This window comes from Ochotona princeps, unplaced genomic scaffold (genome assembly GCF_030435755.1).
Source record: "Ochotona princeps isolate mOchPri1 unplaced genomic scaffold, mOchPri1.hap1 HAP1_SCAFFOLD_129, whole genome shotgun sequence".
Taxonomy (NCBI): Eukaryota; Metazoa; Chordata; class Mammalia; order Lagomorpha; family Ochotonidae; genus Ochotona; species Ochotona princeps.
This window is the reverse complement of record NW_026699562.1, coordinates 270,244-285,489: the sequence shown is the minus strand read 5'-3', so window position 1 is coordinate 285,489 and position 15,246 is coordinate 270,244. Positions and strand designations below refer to the sequence as shown.

Here is a 15,246-nt window from a genome sequence, read left to right as displayed (position 1 = left end):
GAGCTGTGGGGCTGTGGGGAGGGTCTGTGGAGGGCCCGATGACATGGGTCATCTGGTGTCCTTGTCTGCTCTACGTGAAAAGCTGGCCAGCCTGACCCCATTGGATTGTGATGAGTGATAGAAGGGCCTAAAACAATGTAAGCACTACTTTGTTTACTCTCTGCCAGGTGTATCCCAAGGGCAACTCATTCAAAGATGAGAACACTGGACAGGGGATAGGAGGTGGGCAGGGAAGGGGACATTTCCCTTCAGTTAAGGTATTTGGCTCACTCTGTTAACAGCCCCTGCTGCTCAGAAGCTGACCCGAAGACAGGCAGATCCCTCCAGCCCTCGGCAGATGAGGAACTTGGGCACGCACAGGGTGCCGGGCTAAGTTGCTCTGATGGTTCCGGCGCCAACATGGTTTGCCTGTGGGTGTCCCAAGGCGGAGATTAGCTGGCGCCTTCTGGGCTGACTGCATTTGCACATTTTCTCTTGCTGTGATCACACTCCTGGGCTGGGGACTCTGGGAATTCCCCCCATTCAGAACGGTGACCCCTGTGGGAGGCATCCAAGAGGTTTCCATGTCTGGCGCCATGCATAGCAACCCACTGCGCCCACTCAGTGACAAACTAGACCAGAGCCTTGCGGAGCAATTGTCCCCTATTCGTCCAGCAGCCTCTGGCCGAGACCTCCTGGCTTTGCTTGACCCTCCAGAGGCCTACCTGTCTTCTGCTTTGGTGGTGTTGAGGCGCGGAGGCAGCTGGGGAATGGCCACAGGGTGAACACGAGAGGGGTGAAGTGAGTGCACCCGAGCGCGCGGGTGTGTGCACTGCAACTGCGCACCTGTGCCGCGTGTCTGCGGTAAGATCTCTGAGCTCTGTTCCAGGCTCCCCCGGCCCTCCCAGGCTCCTACTGGCGAGGGGGCTTTGCGCCACCATTGGTGGGGATGCACCGGCAGCTCCAGAGAGGCTGCGCTCCGCCCCAACGACGACTACGACTCTGGGCGAGTAGAGCCCTTTGGGACAGTCCCAACTCCAGGTAAAGTTGCCCTTTGAAGTGGCCCGAGGCTCACCTTTGGGGTTCACAGGACAGGAGAGAAGCCAAAGTGTACACTGTAGAGTTGCAAGGCACGGCAGGGCTCGGGTTGGGGTCTGCCTGGAGGGACCAGGAAGGAGCGGGGCAGAGGCGCAGGCACCGATCTGGAGCCAGTGTGGCCAAATAGGGGCCGGTGCTTTGGGGGAGGAACAGTGGGCTCGGGTGGGTCTGTGCGGGGTGCCGCCCTCAGCCCCGAAGTGAGGCAAGCTCCAGCGGGAGGCGCTTACAGGCTTGGCCAAGTGGCTTCCTGCTGCCCCTTCCGTTAGAGCTTGTCCTGCGGGAGCCCTGGTAAGAGGGAGTGGGCACACACCGAGAGGGGAAGGGGCCGCTGGGGATTCCCCAGCGCCTGGAAGTTCCACCAGCGAGGGTGGGTGATCGCTCGCTGAGGCACTTGCCTGGGTCTCTCCTACTGTGCTGGGGGGTGGCGTGGGCGCCCATCACCAAGCTTCACTCGTGGGCACGTGAGCACAGCTGGCCCTCTCGTCGACCCCGCACAGACCTGAATCTGGGCAGGTGACCCGAGCTGCCGCTGTGGTAATCACTGCCCAAGTGTCCGTGGTACCGAACCAGGGATGCGGGGAGCGGCCCCTGGTTCAGATGCTTGGCTTGTCAATGGTTCGTGGAGGGGTGCAAGCCTGGAGAAAGGGTGGGGTCCCAAGCCTGGGCTAACTGCACTGGGTTCTCAGGGTGAGTAGGGCTCCCTTGATGCTCCTAACGATCCTCCAAGACGTCAAGCACCTGAGGAGCCAGCGGCGTCCTTTCACGCGCACCTTTGCACTCCAGCAGTCTCGGACTGATCCTTGGGCACGTGGTTGAAGGGGGCCTGGCCCCATTTCCGCTTTTTCGAATCTCGGGAGGCCTCCTGCTCTGCCTCCCTCCGGGCCAGAGAGGATAATGGATTTGATCTAGTCGGGCGCTGCCAGGGTCCGTTAGAAAATACTCCCTCACTCCGGGCCTAATGGAGGCAGGAGGCGCAGGGACTGACTCTGAGCATCGTCCACTCGCGCTGAGAAGTCCCCAGCCTCTCCTGGGGCGGAGCGGAGGCCCTCCTCTCCCTGGGGCGTTACCAGGGGCTCTTAGCTTGGGAAGGACTCCTGCGCTTCTCCCTCCCTCGACCTGGTGAATTTGTGTTCTCCTGCCTGCAAAGTCCTTTCTGAAGCGTGGGATTTGCATAATTTTGGAAACAAATTGGGTGTCTTATGGGCAGGGGAAGGAGAGGATTTTGAAATGTGCTCTTTGGTTGCGAGTGGGGGAAGGGCGGAGCCCTGTGTGCGCCCCAGCCCCAGGAGGTGCGTGCTAGTGGATGTGCTGCTAGCACATCCTGACAGTACAGAGCACCAGCACACCGACCCAGCTCTGCTCTGGCCAAAGCAGGGTCCTGCTGGAGTCAGTGGGGCTTCCTTGTCTTGTCTCGCTGCCTGGAGTGGCCGTGGGATGGCCTTGTCGGTTTGTGAAGCCTGCTCGGATGTGCTGTGGTGGTGGCAAAGGCAACCAGTGGAACTGTGGGGGTGGGTACTGGGGGTAGGGCGGCCCTTCCTCTGCCTGTGACTGGGGTGCTGCTGCGTTGGTCTGCACACCTAATGGGTACCGGGTTTTTTAGGCCCTGGTTCTGTGCCAGGAGGGCTTCAGCGGTGGTGAAGGAGTAGTCCCATTGCCAGGACCACAGTCACAGTGAGGATGGGGCTGCTCCTTAGCACCAGGGGGACCCCAGGGGTGTCCACCCTCACCTCTGATCTCTCAGAATGGGTCCCAGCCACGCAGGGCCTGCTCCCCACTGGGTGGAGCTCCAGAGGACTTCCGCATTTACTTCCCAGTCCAGCAGCTTTCTTAGCAGATTTTAGCGGTTCTCTTCCTTGGAGGAGTGAAAGCAGGTGAGGGGGAAAGCCGGCCCTGACCTCGGGGCTGGCCTCCTGCCTGGCATTTCACCTGCCCCAGCATGTCCCGGCAGGGTGGGCTCAGGGGCTGGTATTTGGCTGAGCAATCCACACCTGTGTAGAGAACACAAGGGCTCTGGTGTGGGATCTGGGCTTCTTCTCCACACAGCACTCATCAGATTTCAAAGTCAGTGGCCTTGGCTGTGGCTGACTTTCCACAGGAGGTATGAGGAGTCGGCATGGCCCCTCCAGGTGCCTATGGACGAGGATACCTGCTTCTTGCTGGCCACTGTGGAGTCCATAACTCACAGATGTACCTGTGTCTATCCTGGAGAACAGAGGTTCTGGTGGCCATGTGCTTCCTCTGTAACTTGCTGGTTGGCCACAGTTAGGTACAGCCACAGTCTCCTGCTGTAGCTGCTGTGTGCCATCCAGGTGACCACTTGGACCGTTGGGCCTGCAATGCAACAGGTACCACCATATGAATGGTCACATTCGGTAACCACACTTGTGGTTAGCCATGGCATAGTCAGTGTGTGATTGTAGGGCCAAAATAGCTTAAATTTTGGCTTTGCTGCATACTGAGTGTGAGCTGGATTCTGTGTGCTACAAGTCATCTATTAGAATTAGAAAAATCTAACTGTGAGGAGACACATGTTGCCCCCCAGGGTGGCAAACATTGTGATTCTGAGCCTGGCTGCTTTCACGTCTGGCTGTGAAGAAGCAGTGCTTGAGCCACCCTGTCAGAGCATGAGCTGGGACAGCCCTGCCTCAGGTGTTTGTCTTCATGTCCCTCTGGGGTAGGGATGGGAGTGATGTGGCTTCAAGGCTCCTTTGTGGAGCCCTTTTGCTCCCGTAGTGCCGGTCGTCCCTGTGGCTCCCGTGCAGCCTGTGGGTGGGTGGTGGCTCTGGTCCTTCCTGTGGCTCCCGTGCAGCCTGTGGGTGGGTGGTGGCTCTGGTCCTTCCTGTGGCTCCCGTGCAGCCTGTGGGTGGTGGCGTTGGTCCTTCCTGTAGCTCCCGTGCAGCCTGTGGGTGGGTGGTGGCTCTGGTCCTTCCTGTGGCTCCCGTTCAGCCCGAGAGTCATGCCAGTGGTCAGCCTGAGGCTCCCGTTCAGCCCGTGGGTGATAGCGCTGGTCCTTCCCATGGTTCCCGTGCAGCCTGTGGGTGGTGGTGTTGGTCGTCCCTGTGGCTCCAGTGCAACCTGAGGGTCGTGACAGTGGTCAGCCTGTGACTCTCAGGTGAGCATTCTACCTCTGCATCAAGCTCAGAACCCATGCCTTGGTTGGCCCAGGCCAGCCCTCACCTCAGCCACACTGGAGAATGTGGGTAGCACCTCTGGGTGGGGTCCTAGTCCAGTAAGCTTTGTATCCCACACATTTTCCACCCCGTGAGACCTTCACCTCATGATTCTGGAGGGAAACTGAGGCAGTTACATACAGACCAAGATGTCAGATTGGCATCGGGGACAGCATCCCGTATTAGAGTGCTGGTCTCTGCCACCTGCATGGGTGACCCGGATGGAGTTCCTGGCTTTGGCCTGGGCCATCCCCAGCCATGATGGCCATCTGGGGAGTGGGCTGGGGAATAGATCTCTCTCTCCAGTCTTTTCCTTTTGTTTATTTTCTTTTTCATTCCTTCCATCCTTTCTTTCCCTTTCTTTTCTTTCCTCTCTCCCTCTCTTTCCCTCTGCCAGTTTGTAATTAAACTAAATTAAATAAATCCGAAGACACCAAACATCTGATGTTCCACATGGAACAGAGAACTGTTGTGGACTCAGCTGGTCTTTGAGAAAGTTGCAGAGTTCAGTGGAGGAAACAAAGCCCTGATTGTAAAGCTATCAGACTTGCAAGGGGTAAAAAGGAAAATAATCATCTAGGGTCTGTGAGAAGTTTGAGGTATCCAGGGCCGGTGTGATCCCTGCCTGGCAGGATGGGTGGGGCCCCGTTGGGATGCCTGGGATCTGTCCCTGACTGGAGCTCCTGGCTCCAGGTTGCCGGCAGTGAGGACCCTGGGAGACGCTGATGTGGCTCATGTCGGATTGTGGCCACCTCATGGGGAACCTGGATGGAGCTCCTGGCCCCTGCTGGCCCCTGGCTTCTCTCCCCCCAACCCTGGGGCGTCTCTGGGGAGTGAGGCAGCTGGTGGGGTGCTCTTGAGTGCTGAGAGCACAGGGAGCATGGGCTGCCATGATGGCTTCTCATGGAGTTCCCACTCGACCTGCCGGCCTGGTGAGTGAAGTGGCAGCTCATGCTGATTTTAACTTCCACTTTCCTGGAGCTCAGGTAGTGTTCTGTCCTGTGCTTACTGCTGGCCATGTGAATGTCCCCTTTGGAGACACTTTTACCCATTTTTTAATTGAGTTGTCTCGTGGCTGAATTGTATTTCTGAAATAATATCTCACACACATAGTGCTAGTTTTTTTCACTTTACTAATAGCGTACTTTTGTTAAATTTTTTTTTTTTTACTTTTTTATGTAAAAGAGCAACAGAGAGAGAGGGAGAGTCAGAGAGCCCCCATCTGCTGGTCTCATTCACACGGTCAGGTTTGGGCCGGCCAAGGCAGGACACGAACTGCATCTCCCACACGAGTCCAGGCAGCATCCCCAGGTGTGGCTGTGGTCTGGGTGCAGCGTCCACCTCCCCGGCCCCACTGGACCCTCTTTCCACTAGGTTCTGTGACTTTTCTCTGGTTGCTGTGAAATTGCCCTGGGGGTTGTTCCTGCCCATGAAACCTCTGACCTGAGACAGTTTCCTTGTCTTCAGCTTCTCTCCCACAGCCAAGGCAGACTTCCCAACAGGCACTGCCCCTTTGGCATGCTCTTGAGGCTGCATTCAGGCACATGGCAAGCCCTTGGGTCCCACATAGCTCCAAATGGTTCTGTGGCAGGTGTTGTAGTGTGTGGAGGGATGTGGGGCTTCCCGGGCTCTGGGCATCCCAGCTGAGCTGTGTGAAAACCCTAACCACCCTCAGCTCTCCGTGGGGAGTGACCTGCTGGGTCAGGCTGTCACTCCTACAGCCACCTGAGTGTCTCCACCCAGTGTAGCCAGTTCTCCTGGGTCTCCTGCAGCAACCAGTGCTAGGTGTCAGCCGCCCGGCCATGGCCTGCCTCACTCTTGGCCCTGCTGCGGGCAACAGTGGTGTGGGCATTCCCAGGCACTCTCATGGGTGTCTGGATCAGGTCCAGCATTTACAGCTGCACTGCCATCCCCGGTGACATGGTGCCTGCATCTTCCATTTCCACAGAGCCAACTCCCAGGGCCAGCCCTGCAGGAACAGGGCCACTTCTCTCACCCCCACGCTGGTACCACATCCTGGCAGCTCGAGGTGAGATGCACCTTGGTGCTGGGCTGATGTGCACACACCTGCTGAAACTGTCCATCCCTTCACAGTCATTTCTGCCTCAGTTGCCACCTTATCCCTGCGCAGAACTCATGATGGTTCTCACTGTGTTTGTGTCTGGGGTGTTTGGCCATGGTGGCACCTCTGATGTCAGGCTGTGCTTCTGAGCTCCTGCAGAACCAGGTCCCTGCACTGTCTGGCATCCCCTCTGCTCCCTCTGTGTGCCAGAGGACCTCACATGCTTGCTTGTCAAGCCAGGGCCCATATAGTTTATGCTGCTGGCATAAAGACAGCCTTTGCCCTCTGCAACCTCACAGCCACCATGACCCCGGGGCCTCTGGGGTCCCAGGTGCTGTTTGTTACCTCTAGGGACATGCTCTTCTATACCCACCCCTGACCCCTCCCAGCAGTGTGGGACACAGGGGGTCCAGCTGCTCCTGCAGGTGGGACAACAGCTATGCTGTGAGAGTGCCATGTTGGCAGCTTGCCCAGGCACTGTTCTTTCTGCCTCTCAGGATGCCTGAGTGGCCCATCTCACAGCTTTGATTCTTTCTTCAGCCGTGGAAACCTCCTGTGAATGTTCACAGCTCCTTGTCATGGCTGTCTTCGCTGAACTTCATGACCTGCAACTCCCCTCTTGCTGCTGGGTTGTGGCTGCCTTGGCTCTGCAAGCGAAGCTCATGCTGCCTGTGTGAGGTCTTTGCCTGGGAAGCCTGACTCCCGGGGCTGTCCTGTTCTCTTCCAACTACTGTGCCCCCTGTGGTTCTTTTTCTTGAAGGTAACGTTGAACTTCGAGTGGCAGTTCTGCAAGTCAGAGTCCCTTTCCCTTCAGGGTTGGCTATAGTTTACATTTCTGAATGGGTTTTTAATATCTGTCGTGTCTGTCTCACATGGACACTGAGACCTATTTCATCAGCTAGTAGACAGATTCTGAAGTGCTGGAAGGAAACCCTAAGGCAGTTCTTGGGTGGGGACAGCCCCTAACCCTTGGGTCTCCAGGAGAAGCCCCTTCAGGCCCCGCACAGTGTGCAGGTCTCCCCCTGCCTCTGCCAGGTCTGTTGGGGCTGCTGCTTATCCAGACACATCTGGAGTACATTTCAGCCCCTGCCACACTGGAGCCTACCCTCTCCACCTTTCTGGGTTGGAGATCCCAGGCCCGTGTCCCCAGGCAGTTCTGTTGGGCAGCCGTGTCCTGTTCTCTGACCTTAGATGGAGGTCAGATCGCCCTTCAGCGGGCACCTGGCATGCAAGAGAGGACCAGGCTGACGGTTGCCAGCATCCAAGGCTGATGCACACTCCCTTCTTTTCTCACAGGCCCTGCAACTTAGTTGGCAGCTCTTAAGCCCTTCGGCCTGCGTGGCACATGAACCCATGACCCTGCTTCATGGACCGGCAGAGTCCCAAAGCAGCGGAGGTGTGGGCCGTCCGTGCCACGTCATCAATGTGGGAGGCTGCTGGGTGCATTTGGCCTGGGCGGCCCTGGCATGCTGTCCGCTTGCACTCCTGGAGCGCCTGCAGGCCTACCGCGGTCACCACGAGCTGCTTCTCGTGTGTGAGACTATGACATGAGCCGCAAAGTGTTCTTGGACCACAGCCCCTGCGCCTTCCGCGCCATCACAGTGCTGCTGCACACCGGCAAGCTGCGGCTGCTGTGGGGACCCTGCACACTTGCCTTCTGCGAGGAGCTGGCCTATTGGGGCATCGACCAGGCGTGGCTAGAGCGCTGCTGCCTGCGCCACCTGCGCTGCCACGAGAGGAGATGGCCGAGGCGGGACGTGGTGAGCCGCAGACCCTGACGTAAACCCTGGGGCCTGGGCCGCTGCAGCGTGGCCTCTAACGTCTGCCCGACATGCTGGACAACTTGCACTTGATCCCCGCTGGGAAATTCTTCACCTGCGTCTCGATGGGTTTCATGGCCATCACAGCCATGGGCCTGTGCCTGAGCACCATGCCAGACATCCTCGCCGAGGAGGAGCAGGTAAGCAGGGCGGCGAGGACGGCCCGGGCTGCGGGCTGGCTGGAGCCAGAAGTTGGTTTCAGTGGCTCAGCAAAGAGCAGGTGGTGTGCAGGGCTAGACCTGCCCTGGGGTCCGCAGGGCCACATCAACCCCAGGGTGGGTCATGGCTGCCTCCCCCTTCCACTGACCAATTCTGTGTCCTGTTGGCCTGGGAGGCTGCACCCACACGGGACAGAACAGCCGAGTGGGGTTTGTGGATACTTTAGGACAAGTGGGGACATGCTGGTGGCTTTGGAAGGCCTCACTTCTGGTCACACTGGAGACTGCAGGTGAAACTTAGAAGAGTGAGGACCCAGTAGGTAAAGCCTGGTGGGCTGAAGGGAGGCCACCTTCCCTGACAGCCTCCCCTCCGCGTAGCTGGTCCGGAGAATTTTGCCTGAGGTTGAGGGGAGGGGTTCCAGCCCAGGAGCCTGACACTGGATCCCACACAGCCCTGTGTGTGGCCTCCCCAGCGTCACGAGGGCCACAAGGAGTAAGTCTTGCCATTATACTGCCTGGAGAGTAACTGAACAAATGAACATCCAGTCCCCTCACCCAACCCAGCACCTGCTCCCAGGAGACACCCCTGCCCCAGCGAGGCTCGCAGCCCAGCCTAGAGCTGTGCCAAGGACACAGCTGTGCCGAGAGCTCGGGTGTCCTGGGGGGCCGGCTCAGGAGTGTCTTCCTTTCCACCCATTAGGAGAAGGGCAACTGTGCACATGGTTATACTGGAACATGCTTGGGCCTACATACAGTAATGTCAGATGTCCGTCATCATGGCTCCTGTGTCGGACTGAGACACCTCTGGCCACTGGTGAGAACCTGAGTCAGCTCCTGTGTCGACATTGGCCAGCAACAAGCAGATGTCCCACAGCAGAGGTGCAGCCGTGGTTGTTTCTACCTGGTCTGCAGGCTGGGAATGCCTAGTGCCCCAAGATGCAGCCCCGGGTGTGGGTGGGAGGACCATGTGAGGGTGGTAGACCCCTGACGTATGAGAGTGAACATGCCAGCATCAGCCTTTGTATCCTTCCCCCGCCCCCACACTCACCTGGCCTATCCCCTTCACTCACCTGCCCCTGTCCCATAGCCACCTGCCCCCTCCCACACTCACCTGGTGTGTGGAGGAGGCTGCTATGTGGGGGAGGTCCGTGGGGGGGGAGAGGCTGGGTGGTAGAGGCTCTTGTGTTGGGGGAGGCTCTTTTGTAGGGGAGGCTAGGTGTGAGGGAGGCCGGGTAGGCTGGTGGGTAGGGAAGGCAGTTGGGTGGAGGAGGTGGACCCAAGCAGGAAGTCTTGCAGCAGCACCTACACACTATCTTCTCTCAGCTCTGCCATGAGTACCCATGCTCTCTGGCAAAGGTGGCCTGGCCAAGTCCAGAGTGAGTGTGGATCTGGGAGGATGAGGCTCCTGAGGACTTTATTGTAAGACTGCCCTCTCCTGGCAGATACCAGAAGAGCTGGGATGCTAATAGGTCACAGAGAGTAACCCAACCTACAACCCATCAAATCTATACTTAGTAACACCAGATACTGGGAAGTAACACTCTTAAGTAGAAACCCAGCAAAGATATACTTAGTAACAGCAGAAATTGAAACATATGCTGTGAGTTTAAAAGCCCAAACAGGTACTTAGTGGCCACAGAAACCACACTCAGGAGAGGACTCTGGAGCCTGCAGTTGGAAAACCAAGGAAGGTTGTGGGGTGTAGGGCAGGAGGAAGGCTTCCTGGGAAGGCCAGGAGAGGGTGGCGCTGGGCCTTACAAACTTTCCAGCTGTATGGGAGACTTGGGTCACCACACCACTTCCACAAGTTAATAAAAGGAAGCATAGTTGAGCACATTTAAACATCCAGGGCAGGGAAGAATCTTCCTAGGTTGTGAGAAAGCCAGAAATTGTACAGAAAGGAAATATTTGGCGAAACCCCGATAAAAGCCCTCACCCAGATTTAAGCAGAGGACTGCGATCTCAGCATAAAATGGCTGCATCTGTGACAAAGAGCATGTGTCCTTCATGTGTGGGAACTTCTGACAAGTAAGGACCATGCATCGCCAGAGGACAGGAAACCTAGCAATGGCCGAGACCTAGGGAGAGCTGTACGGTGAACAGCAGCTGTTGGTGCAGGGACCACGTCACCCCGTATTGGCGTGTCCTGTGTCCGTCCTGCCACCACACCCTGGGAGGCAACAGGGCTTGACCCAAGCGCTTGGGTCCCTGCCCATTCCACACTGGAATGCAGATTTGGGTTCTGGCTCCTGGGTTCAGCTTGGCCCAGACCTGGCTGTGGACATTTGGGGGTGTGAACAAGTAGGTGAAAGATCTTTCTCTTCCCTGCATGTTGCCACTCCACCTTTCAAGTAAATGAGAGTAAAGCTTTTGTTTAAACAAAAAAGATTGTTTTGTTTTAAAAGACAGTTACAGAGAGATACTCCATCCGCTGGTTCACTCTCAGCTGCAGTGGCCAGCGCTGAGCTGACCTGAAGCCACAAGCCTCAATCTGTCTCCCATGTGAGTACAAGGAGCTATGCATTTGAGCCATCCCCTGCTGCCTCCAAGGCCATAGGGAGCTGGATCAGAAGCGGAGTAGACAGAACATGAACAGTTGCCCATTTGGGATGAGCCTACTATACCATGGTACCACATCAAAGGACTTTTTTTTTTTAACTGTTATTTTAATTCTGAGTGAGGGGGTTTCAGATGCATGTAGGGTGGAGAGGGTCTGGATTGGGGGAGGTAGGTGAGAGATTCCAGTGTTTTCTTCTGTGTCTGAGGTCAGTGTGTGGCTGGGTAGGGGGTGCACCATTCCTTACTGTCAAGCTACATCATTGCTTAGGGATGGAGATGGTCATTTGATGTCACCTTAGAGATCCCAGTATGGGGAAGAGCACTCGAGGATGTCCACTTGAGTGGTCTTGATCTGAGGTGGTGTTGGCTTCATTACACATGAAGTGCTAAATTCTGAAGCCTGTTGGCTGTCTGTGTTTACCTGTGTGTCCACAGACCTGGGAGCCTGTTGCAGAGCCTGGACTGGAATGTTGTTCAACCTGTCCTTTCCATCTTTTGATGAGGTACTCAAAGTCTTCTGTGATTTTAGATGACCTGGCTGTCTTGTCTTTCATGGTCATCTGGGTGTGATCTCCATTCTAGGCCACCGAGGTGGCCTAGTCCTGCAACATGTGTTCCAGGGTCAGATCACATGTCAGTGGTTTCCCCCAAAACAAGGATTGAATGTAGTAGTCTAGTTGGGAAGCCCCCTAAGAAACCTTACCTGCGAGGTCCTCAGACCTGGTTCTCACATGCACTACTGGTGCTGTGCCCTAGTCAGGGCAATCCTGAAGAAACCTTACCTGGCCTACCCCAGGCTGGATTCTCACACGCGCTAGCAGATGCTGCAACCCAGCCCTGCCCTGCCCTGCCCTGCCCTGCCCCTCAGCCCAGCTTTCATGTGCACAGGGTGCTGCTGCCTTTCCTGGCACATTCCCAGCCCTATTTCTCGCAAGTGCCAGCAGGTGCTGCAGTTCAGCCCCAACACTCATAGGCAGGTGCTGTGATTTAGACTGGCCTGCCCCACCCTCAGTCCAGCTTTTGCTGATGGCTGCTGTGGTCTGGCCCAGCTCAGCCTGCCAATTCTAGTTCTTGCATGTGCCGGTAGGTGCTGTGGCCTAGTTGGGGTGTCCTGAAAAAAACCTTACCAGACCCACACCCAAGCATAGCTTGGCTAGGTGATACAACCTAGCCTGGCCCATTCCAACCCATTCCCCTAGCCCCCAACTGTGATGGTAGGTATCTTGGTCTGACCCAGGGAGGCCCTCTGATCTACTCCACTTCAGCACCTTCAATTACCTGCAGGTGCAGTGGCCTGCTCCGTGGATACCTCTAGAAGTTTTCTGTATGTGTCAAGACCTCAGTGGCTCCTATTCCGATTTGCCCACAGAACCCTTCCCCATAAGTATGTGCCTCTCACCACTGTGCCAGCAGGGGCCAGGGCACATGGTGGGCCCTCCAAAAGCAGGATTTTAGAAAAGATGTTTATGATGAGAGAAATGCACATTTCAGCCATGTGATAGTTTAAGATGGTAACAAAAATTCAAGTAAATGACCACAGCCAGTGTTGTTCAGGCTGCCCAGAAAGGGGCCTAACCTGTGGACATGGCATTGCCTACATCCTGTGGGGAGAGGGAGTGTGGCATTGTACTATGTCCTGTTGGGGGAGGAAATGTGGCACTGCACCGACACTGAAAGGAGAGGAAGTGTGGCATTGCACTGACCCACTACGGGAAGAAGTGTGACATTGCACTGACAGTAGGGAGAGGAAGTGTGGCATTGCAGACACACTTGGGAGAGGAAGTGTGGCATTGCAGTGACACTGTGGCGACAGGAAGTGTGACACAGTGCAGAGTGTCAGCTATGCACTTACACAGCCTCAAGGTGCAGTTACAGCAATCAAGATGGAGATCAGTGCTGGCCCTGAAGTGTTGCCCTGACAGCAAATGGATACCTAGGAGGGGCAGCAGTAGACATCTGGACTGCTGCAAGTTTATGTGATGAGGATAGAGCAGGCAGGTACTGGCTTACAGCCAAGGACACCATATGCTGGCCCGCAGGCTTGGAGTCCAGTCCTGGCTCCACCGCTGCCTCCAGCCCTGTAGAGACATGCAGCCTGGAGGTGGCAGTGATGGCTCACGTAGCTGGGCCCTGTCATCCATGTGCAAGACCCAGGTGGGGCTTTGCCCTCTGCAGGGTTGTGAAAGGCAGCTGTCATCCTCCCTCCAGGTCCTGTGGACACGTGGCCACTCTAGAACCTACTCGTCACCTACTTGGTCACTCCCAAGTCAGGCCTGTGTCTGCTTCCTCCTGGGTCCCAGCCCTCCACCATGTCCATGAGGCCTTGCCTTTAACAACTAGGTGGAACTGGACACTGGACCCCCAAGCATGGGCTGCCTGTTTGTTAGTTCTTTGTAGCGACCAGGAGGATCTCTGAGGAGAGCTGGTGGCACTCCCACAGCTGCAGTGTCCAGTCCCTGGGGAGACCTTCGGTGGGCTGCTCTGTAGTGACAGTCTGGGCACCTTCTGTCTCCCTGAGCACGCTCGGCTGTCCAGCTCCCATCAGTGGCAGCCGTGTGCCAGGGCCAAGATTCCTCCACAAACAAGTTGCCTGTAGTTGCTTCTCTGGGACCTTGGGGTCGGCGCCTGAGACTCCTTGTCCCCCAGCTCTCAGTCGTCGTGGCCCCTGCACTCTGCAGCCTGCAGCCAGGGCTGCATCCTGCTCAGCTACCTGGGTCCCTGGGCTACTGCCCACCCCCCACCACTGTCCCTGAGAGTGCCCAGGTTATCCCCCCACTGTGCCTAGGAGTGCCCAGGTCAGCCCCTCCATGCATGGGCATGCCTGGCTCAGTCCATGTGCCTAGGAATGCCTAGGTCAACCCCTTCGTGTCGGAGAGTACCCAGGTGAGACCCCCATCATGTCTAGGAGTGCCCAGCTCATCCCCTCTATGTTCTGCAGCAGTGGGTCTGCTCTTTTGGGAAGGGAGTCAGAGCCAGTTTGGGATCTCAGTCTGTGTCCCTGCTCCCCACACCAGGCACAGGCTCTGAGGCAGTCACATTGGGAATGACCCACAGCCCCAGGAGCCAGGCACTTCTCCATGGTCATCTCTCAGACCCCTAACCCAGGCTGAGTCAGCCACGGGCACTGGCTCTCAGGCAACAATCCCAGGAACACTGCATGCCCCAGGCACCCACATTCCAACCTATGTCCCCTCTCCTCCACAGGGCGAGTGCTCCCGCAAGTGCCGCAACCTGTTTGTGTTGGAGGTGGTGTGCGTGGCCTGGTTCTTAGTGGAGCTCCTGCTGCGCTCTCTGCAGGCTAAGAGCAACTGTGCCTTCCTGCGGGCATCGCTGAACCTCGTGGACATCGCAGCCATGATGCCCCTGTTGGTGTCACTGCTGGCATGGCTGCCAGTGGGAATGGGCCCTGGCCAGCGCGGGCTGCTGGAACCACTGTGTGCACTCTGTAATGAGCCTGGCGCACCACTCGCCAGGGTTGTGCTTGCTGGGGCTGACCGTGTCACTGCATACGTGAGCTCGGCCTCTTGCTGCTGTTCCTCTGCGTGGCCATGGCATTATGCGTGCCACTCGTGCACCTAGCCGAGTGTGAGCTGGGCGTGTACCGTGACTCTGCCAGTGTGCCCACCAGCTACTGGTGGGCCACAGAGACATGGTGCCGCACAGCCTGCCTGGCCAGGTGGTGGCACTCGGTGGCATCCTCAGCAGCATCCTGCTGCTGGCCCTGCCTGTCACAGCCACCTTCTACACCTTCTCAGACTCCTATGCCAAGTTCCATGTGCAGAGGCGCCCTGCAGCCAGCCCAAGGTGAGCCTGCAACGGGGTCCCTTCCCTTCCATGGCCAGCCCAGAATAATACGGAAGGGAGGGGCACCCGTGGCAGGGACAGCAGGAGCCCAGAGAGGTGGGAGCGCAACCTCCATGGGGTTCCAGGACCACAGAAGGGTGTCCTGTGATGGGGATCCTCCCACAGCACACATGACCCACACCAGCTGTACTCAGGGAGCAATATGAATAACCAGGTCCTGGCCATGTAGCCCTCCTCAGGGTCAGTACCACTGTTGGTTGCGTGTTGATTCTGTGGGCACCACAGACTCCATAGAGAGAAAACTAGTAGCATATGAATAGGAGGGGTGTCCCCCACATCCTGGGCTGTGCTGGGCCAGGCAATAAGCAACTGCAAGGTGTACCTGGGAGCTGCCACTTCTGTCCAGTCATGATATGGACACAGGCAGGAGGGTGCCTGCAGCTTGCAGCCCCCAGCCCAGACCTGATCCTACCTTGCTCCAGGCCCAGCATGTTCCACTGGGGAGGTGCCAAGTACATGCACTGCCCCAACATCTGCTGCTTGGAGAAGCTGCACTCCCTGTCCAGCTCCAGCCAGTTCCTGTCCGCCCTTTTCTG

The 15,246-nt window shown here is 57.1% G+C and overlaps 1 protein-coding gene across 1 annotated transcript; it reads left to right on the top strand.

Annotated features, from left to right (window-relative positions):
* The first annotated feature begins 7,662 nt into the window (after nt 1-7,662).
* On the top strand, nt 7,663-14,997 carry LOC101518366 (potassium voltage-gated channel subfamily G member 2). Its single transcript, XM_004600087.2, is given in 7 exon segments — nt 7,663-7,843; nt 7,846-8,034; nt 8,037-8,269; nt 14,051-14,289; nt 14,291-14,344; nt 14,346-14,488; nt 14,491-14,997. Coding segments are annotated over 7 exon segments (1,203 nt in total). The 3' UTR covers nt 14,655-14,997.
* Nucleotides 14,998-15,246: the final 249 nt, after the last annotated feature.